Here is an 8298-nt window from a genome sequence, read left to right on the forward strand (position 1 = left end):
CAATCTGAGTCAGATGGCTCTCATCTGCAATCCCGGGACTGGAGAAGCTGAGGCAGGAGGATTACCTCCACTTGGAAACTAGATGGGCTGCTGGGAGAGACATTGCCTCAAAAGAAAAACAAGTTTGAAAACCAAGAGGCTTTCAGATGAAAGCAAGGGATAGAACACGCCTCAGCATGACCACTTTAGCCCCAGGATAGCCCAGTAAACACTTGGGTGATGCACATTCTGGGGAAGTGAGTGTATCCAAAGAACTGACTTGTGGCAGGAGTGAGAGAGCTTACTCCAGTGTGCCCAGTTGTATTCTCTCGGGCAGAGCCTCCTTGTTTTTGAGTGTGCACACATGAGCGCTAGCCGCTGCGGTTCTGATGCATTCTTTGCACTGATGAGCTAAAACTGCTGAAGTCATGAGACTGCTCCAGGCAGAGCCCTCGTGTGAGTCACAGAGAAGCTCCACTCTGCTGACCTCTGGCAGAGGGGGAGCGTATGAGGAGAGGCGGGTGGGAAGAGGTTCAAGGGCGGGTTTTCTCCTTGAACCTGGGCTAGTATGGGTCAAGAGCTGTGTGCAAAGAGGCTACAGCCAGGATGCAGTTGCTACCACCGTTCGGAGGGAGGGGAGGCGCACAGCTGTCAGAGAAGCCAGCCTGGAAGCACCGAGCCTGCTGTATTCGAGGTACTCGCATGCCGGGAGGAGCATCTTTCTTTATTAGTAAACCAAGCAATTCAGACAGACACTCCCTTTTGTAACAGGGTCTTATTCCTCTGCGGTAGGTCTAAACTCATAAAAAGAAAATTCTATTAAAGTCACAGAGGATTTATGGCTGTAGTTATCAAGTTTGGGGATGTACTTGTAAACCAGAAGAGGGGAATAAGCCTTGGGTTTGGCCGCTTTTTGACTTGAAATAGAGAAAGTGGTTCTTCTCTGGACGTCTCTGAGCCACTAAATTGCAGGGCTGAACTGTAGAGGGCAAGCTGCCATACCGGTAGGTCCACTGTGGATTCTCAGTTTCAGTAATTAGCTCGTGATTATTAGCAGTATCTTACAAGATTATTCTAAGGTATTACATTAAGTACCAAGGAAGGTGGGCAGGTACGGAGGAAATTGAGTTAAATGAAGGAATTGGGAGACACCCTCAAGGAGGCTGGGTTAAACTGTGTAGGTGAAGGAAAAATTTAGTATTTCAGTAATTGGTACCATCTAAGAGATCTGACTTTCAGGAAACCTGCCTTTCAGGGGTGCGGGAAGCTTACAAACAATCAAACCAAAAACAAACAACAAATAAACAAACAAGCAAACCAAAAACAGGCTAATAAAACAAAGAAAAGGTTTTGCCAGCCACTACATTGTGACTTTGTACACATTTTGCTCCTGGACGTTCTTTTCCTCTAGCTAACAGATCTAAAAGAAGCATCCAGTTCCATGGCTTCATTTCACCCCAGGGGACTCGAGGCTGCCAGTGCCCAGAAGTTGGAGAGTAAAAGGCCCCGGAGTAACAGTGATTCTTTTCAGGAAGAGAATCTGAGGCAGGGGTTGCCATGGGTGAGTGAACTGCTGACAGGCATCAAGGAGAATTTCATGGGTGCCTGTCTAGGGAAGCTAGCCCTCACCTTCCAGGGATGCCTGTGTGGGCTTGCATGTGCACTTACACATAGACACATACACAGACATACACACACATGCACACACACAGAGACAGTCACACATACACACAGACACACATGCACAGGCACATATACAGACACACACGTACACATACAAACATGCACACACACACATGCACAAACAGGCATGCACACACAACACATAGACATACACAGGCACACATGCAGACAGACACATACACATACAAACATGCACACACACACATGCACATGCACAAACAGGCATACACACACAACACACAGACATACACAGGCACACATGCAGACAGACAGACACAGACACTGACACAGAGACAGAAACACATGGACATGGACACAGACATATACACAAACACATAGACACATAGACACACACGGACACAAACATACATACAAATATATGCACACAGATAGACAGACAGAAAGACAAGACAGATAGACAGACAGACAGATACACACACACACACACACTGCTGTCTAATGTCCCTAGGGAAAATATAAGTCAACATATTTTTTATGTGTTCTTTCTGTCTTCCCACCTCTCGCCCCACCTTTTGAACAGAAGAAGAGCCTCCCTTTTGGGGCAGCCTCATCTTACTTGAACTTGGAGAAGCTGGGTGAAGGTTCTTATGCCAAAGTTTACAAGGGCATCAGCAGGTAAGTGACTCATGAAGATTTTTGATGAGGTCATCTCCTATTGCATTATAAGGCCAACTGACAGCACACACATTCAGTCTTTGGGACTGAGGCAGGACATCTGGAACAAAAGGATGGTAGACATGGTAGAGCTTTTGTTTTGTTTTGCATGGTTTTGGATTTTTAAAAGATTTTATTTATTTTATTCATATGAGTATATTGTTGCTGTCTTCAGACACACCAGAAGAGGGCATCGGACTCCATTACAGATGGTTGTGAGCCACCATGTGGTTGCTGGGAATTGAACTTAGGACCTCTGGAAGAGCAGTCAGTGCTCTTATATGTTTGTCTTTTTAAAAAACATTTATTTATTTATTTATATGTAAGTATTTATTTGTTTGTTTGTTTGTTTATATGTAAGTACACTGTAGCTGTCTTCAGACACTCCAGAAGAGGGCATCAGATTTCATTACAGATGGTTGTGAGCCACCATGTGGTTGCTGGGATTTGAACTCAGGACCTTTACAAAAGCAGTCAGCACTCTTAACCACTGAGCCATGTCGCCAGCCCCGGCATGGTGATTTTAACAGCCTTGAGAAACAAGACAAACAAACAAAAAAACCAAAAAAGAAAAAAGAAAAAAAAAAACAACCAAAAAACCAATAAATAAACCAAACCGAACCAATAAAAACCTAGCTAAAATCAACCACTGAAGAAGGTAGACTTTCTCCACTGTTAACCCCCAAACAATTACTACCTTGTGAGAAAGTCAGTTGGTTTCTTTAAGGCTTTTCTTATCCCTTCCTAAATCTTTAAACTGTGTTCTGCATTTGTAAAATATACCAAATGGTTGGGAAAAAAGAATTGTTATCTAAAACCCAAATATACCTGGTTTGAAGATGGGGTAGGGGCTTTCATCTACCTTGTAGTAAGGGTAGGAGAGTTGGAAAACCTTATCCCTTAGCTTATAGTACTCCAGTAGAGAAAATAATGACTTAACAGTAGTCATATTTTAAAAGTGCAAGCACTATAAACCTAAATATTTTTTGCTTATTTTAGAGTTTGCATATTTGTGCTGTCTTCGTTAAAATAAGATTATCAGGGAAATACAATTTTAATTATATAGAACCAGGATTTGACTCACGACCATAGATTATCCCAGAAACTAAGAATATAATATATTGCTTTCAAGAAACTCAGTTTAGTAATAGAATGAAAAATTCCCTCAGAAGTGCTTCCCAGCCTGAATTGAAATCTTCAAATCTGAGTAAAAATCCAGGTGAAGCTCTGAATGCCTTAACCCAAGGGCTGTGAGGACAGGAAGGAGTGAAGACAAGACAATCCGTGGAGCTTGCTAGTCACTAGGCTAGCCCCAGGTTCAGCGAGAGACCTTGTCACAAAAGAATAATGTATGTATTATACATACAACAAAAGAATGGCATATTTCTACTATGTTTAATATACTACAAAAGGATTATATACTTACATATTATAATAGCCTAGATAAAAATAAAAACTGGCCTTAAATATCCATTAAAGCAAGGCAAGGTAAATATTTACCATACTATGAACCAATATAGAAAGAGGCCGATACTGAAGAAGGAGGTGGGGAGTGGTGTCTTCCAGACAACGTGCACCCCATGGTCTTGTTTGGGAAAACAAACAAACCACTTAGTAATTCTACAGATTGAGATGTACACAGGAAAGTATGAGCACAAAAGGTTTACTTTTAGTGGTTGAAACTGGAGGCTACCATGAAAACAGAACATGTACGATTTAAAAGCACATTTTAAAGTACTATAAAGAGCCAGGTATGGTGGCATATCAGGAGGTTACCGCAGGAAGGCTATAACTGAGGCAGGGTAAGACCTTGTCTCAAAAGAAAACAAACAACAACACGAAAACCCAAAAACTATCATAGATGTTCTAGCTTCTGCAAAAAGGAGGGAACTGAAGATGATTAATTTTTTTTTTTGATTGTAACATGCTCTTTTTAAAGAGGCTATGATCATCACCTAAGAGATTATTAGACCTAGTAACACAGAGCATTCGTGTGATCAGTATACAAAGTCAAAACAAGTTGCTTATGTATTAGAAATAACTATTTAGAAAGTATTATAGAGAAAGTTATCCTCACAGAAGCAACAAAAATCTGACTGTCAGTATTAAAACAAGTAGGATTCCTAAACGGTTGCTGTGGTCCACGACAGCCTGAAGTCAGAAAGTTTGCTGAAATTAAACACCTTTGCTCTGCTGCTGTATCCACGCCAGGCTTTAGCTGGGATGAGTACTTTGGAGTGTGGGAGGAACACAAGACGATAACCAAACTAGTAAAATAGTGACTCAGAGGGGGACGGGTGCTGTGGAAAGGAACAGAATGGGCAGATCCAGAGGGCGGTGGGGGTAATTACAGTTTTAAATGGAGAGGTGAGAAGAGGGCTCACTGAGTAAGGAATATTTGAACAGGGCATCTGAGGGAGGGGAAGAGAAGCTAGACTCAGGGACAAGGAGGACAACTCTGTGCAGTGCAGAAACAAGTTAAAAACAAAACAAAACAAAAATAAAAACCCTAAAACTTCCCTTGTCAGAACCACAGAACCAGCCCCAGCGTTGGGGAGCTGGAAGGAGGGAAGGGCAGGGGAGGTGCAGCTAGGATGTGTGTGCTGCAGCAGATTCCAAGGGGTTTGCAAAGTCAGGGCAGTTGGAAGCTACTATATAAGGATGTCAGTGCTTCTCTGACTTCAGGTTTTCTTGTTACTAAACAGAGGTGCCCCTTGAAATACTTACAGAAGAGGTGTAGGATGCAAGGACCAGCCTTGGCTTAGAGAGGGGTTCTGAGGATGGGGCGTCCGAGAGCTGCAGAAAACAAATCACAAAGTCAAATCGTGGATCCAAGCTGGCAGCCTGTGCTCTGCTCCAGACAGCTTTCCAGTCTGCTTTCTCTCTGGTCTGCTGTCTCTGGAGATCTCCAGACAGCTCTCTCTAGTTTCTTCTCAAGACAGTTCTCCAAGCAGTTCTACCTTGCTATCCTAAAACATTCACTGGATAGCTCCTCTCCTCTAGATCCTAAGTCCAGTCTTTTATTTTACCTATCAATCCAGCCATTTACACCAGGCTTCCTTTTGATTATCCCATGAAGCATCCTGTGACCCCAGCCCCTTAATTCTTAGAAGACAGCAAGCACACATTTTCTTTTTAACACTGCAAAAGAATTCAGAGATCTGCCTGCCTCTGTTTAGCACAGACAATAAGATAGCTGGGTGGGACCCCAACTTGAAATGACCATTTCTACCACACCTGAGTGTAACCCTGCTCTGTCCCAGGTCAACCCTGAACTCAGGAATATGCCTTTGTACCTGCCTTTGTAAGCATAAAGGGAAAATCTTAGCTGGTTGGGATCTCCTGTGGTCACCACACCATAAGTCTCTTTTTCTCCTTTCCTAGAATATGAGTGCTCTATCTTCACGTACACCTGCATGCCAGAGGAGAACATCAGATTCCATTATAGATGGTTGTGAGCCACCATGGGGTTGCTGGGAATTGAACTCGGGACCTCCGGAAGAGCAGCCAGTGCTCTTAACTGCTGAGCCATCCCTCCAGACCCCATAAAAAATTTTTTAAGTTCAAAATTTGAAAGACAAGTGAGACTTTTGTGAGGGCAAAAGTCTGGGTAAAACGTTCCCGTAAAAAGGAGAAATAGGGGTGAGATAAATAGAGAAGACTGGGAAATGCAGTTCCAAAAGTAGTGAAGTTAAAATTAAAATATGATACCCACAGAGAGCAAACTGTGAAGGAAAAGCCAATCTAAGCCCACACTCAGGAGAGGTTTGGCAAAGCTGCATGGGTATCAACAGAAGAGCTTCCAAGGGGCAAACCTGCCAAAACCAGGGCACAAAATTAAGTGGTATTGAGTTATAACCCAAATAATAAAATATCTATGAGTTTCTGCAGCTACAAATGAATGGCTCAGTACATTAATAAAGAAGAGAGAAGAAATAAATCTCCCATGCAAAAGAACCCCAGGTACCTTACGTGGATCCACTGCCTCAGAAGTGGATCTCAGTGGATCCGTGCCCAAAGTGCGGGCTACACTTAGTGAATTTGATCCTGATATAGGGGTGGTGGATAGTCGATTCACAATCGACATTCAACAAATACTACCTCACACAGGCAGTTAAAAAGTCAACATCAAGAATTTCAAGTCATGATAGAATATGGTCAAGATGCTCTGAGCCTTCCCCAAACTCAGAATTTCAGTTTAGTTTTAAAAGAAACATCTGTGAGAAATCAGTGTCATTGGGGTGCATGATGTGAAATGCCCAAATAATCAAAAGCATTTTTATGGAAGAACAAGAGAAAAATCAAGAAAAAAGACTCTGAGAGGGGCATCCTTTAAAGTTCTTAACCTGCACTTTCCAAAACCATCCAGGTGATCAAATCCTGAGAAAATGTGACAAACTGCACAGCCAAGAGGGGCCTAGCAAGATTCAACAACTAAATGTAGTCCTGAATAGAATCTGGACAGAAACAAGGACATGAAGTCAAAGTTAAAGTTAAAATCCTGGCTGGAGAGATGGCTCAGTGTTTTAGAGCACTGACTGTTCTTCCAGAGGTCCTGAGTTCAATTCCCAGCAGCCACATGGTGGCTCACAACCATCTGTAATGAGATCTGATGCCCTCTTCTGATGTGTCTGAAGAGAGCAATGGTGTACCTATATACATAAAGTAAATGATTTTTTTTAAAAAAGAAGAATCCATTAGGTTAAATTGTTTAAAAAAGTTTTAAAAATCCTAATGAATTATGGCCTTTAATAATAATGTATCAATATTGGTTCATTAATTATCATTAGTGTACACTCTTTTAGTTTAGGTTTTGTTGTTTTGCTTTGCCTTGTGATATGGATTCATGCTGTTCAGGCCAGATGAACTTCCTGTGTAGCTGAGGATGACCTTGAACTCCTTGGCCTCCTGCCTCCATCTCCCAACTGCCAGAAGTATAGGTGTGGGTCGCCATGCCCAGTTTGGTTCATTAACTAACAACTGTACCTTCCTAAGTAGGAGTCGAAGGTCAAAGAAACAGCAAGGATATGGGAACTTTCTATAATGTCTTCTTAATTTTTCTAAAATTCTAAACGTGCTCTTTAAAAATGAAGTTTAAAATGATAGAGCTGAGAATGTAGCTCAGTAGTACAGAGCTCTTTAGGAAGCAATGTGGGCCTGGGTTCACTTTAATAAAGACACGTGCAGTGCCTACCCTATGACTTGGCAATTCCATATCTACCTCAAGGAAACAATGGGAGCTATGGGAAAATCTTTAACTGCAGAAATGATCACCATGGTTTTTCCTTGAGACAGTCTCATGCTAGCCCAAGTTGGTCTAGAACTCATCATGTAGCCCAGGCTGACCTTGTGGCACCCTTCCTCCCACCTTAGCCACTCAAGGGCTAGAGTTACAACAGGAGCCACCATGCCCAGCACAGTATTCTTAAAATAACCCAAACTGCAATTTATAAGAATTTGGAATTGGCAGAACACATTGTAATGTATTTGTATGATAAGATACTATAACATTATTGAGTAGCACATTTTGTAAGAGGAAATGATAAAACCAGGCATGTGGCTTATTCCTGTAACCCTGGCACTTGAGTAACCCTGGAACAGAGAGAGCAGGCCTTGCTGTATGTATCTCACAGTATTAGAAACACCATGGTAGTAAAGAACTTGCACAAAATCTTCTGGGACAAATAAGTGGAGAATAGGAGGACGGAAGGAGAGGGAAGGGGGAGACCTAGGCAAATCGGAGGGTGCTTTGGATGCTACGGTAAGTCAGACATTAGCTGTTAACAGACTCATCCAGGAGAACTGAAAGTTGGAGGACAGCCTGAGCTATATTGCAAGACCCTGTCTCAACAAGACAAAAACTTGCATCTCCCTACCCTCTGCAAAAACAAAAATAAACAACAGAGAGAGGAAGAAAGAAAGAGAGAGAGAGAGAGAGAGAGAGAGAGAGAGAGAGAGAGA

The 8298-nt window shown here is 42.3% G+C and overlaps 1 protein-coding gene across 2 annotated transcripts in view; it reads left to right on the forward strand.

Annotated features, from left to right (window-relative positions):
* Positions 1 to 466: 466 nt before the first annotated feature.
* The window catches only part of Cdk15 (cyclin dependent kinase 15), a 92345-nt gene continuing 84513 nt past the window's right edge, over positions 467 to 8298 (forward strand). Inside the window, exons 1-3 of one of the 2 annotated variants that reach the window (XM_021169327.2) lie at positions 467 to 673; positions 1391 to 1540; positions 2204 to 2298. In XM_021169327.2, the coding sequence (XP_021024986.1) occupies positions 548 to 673; positions 1391 to 1540; positions 2204 to 2298 (371 nt within the window). In that variant the 5' untranslated portion in view covers positions 467 to 547. The remainder of the gene's footprint in view (positions 674 to 1390; positions 1541 to 2203; positions 2299 to 8298) is intronic. The other variant, XM_021169401.2, reaches the window with a different exon arrangement.

Source organism: Mus caroli, chromosome 1 (genome assembly GCF_900094665.2).
Source record: "Mus caroli chromosome 1, CAROLI_EIJ_v1.1, whole genome shotgun sequence".
Classification (NCBI taxonomy): Eukaryota; Metazoa; Chordata; class Mammalia; order Rodentia; family Muridae; genus Mus; species Mus caroli.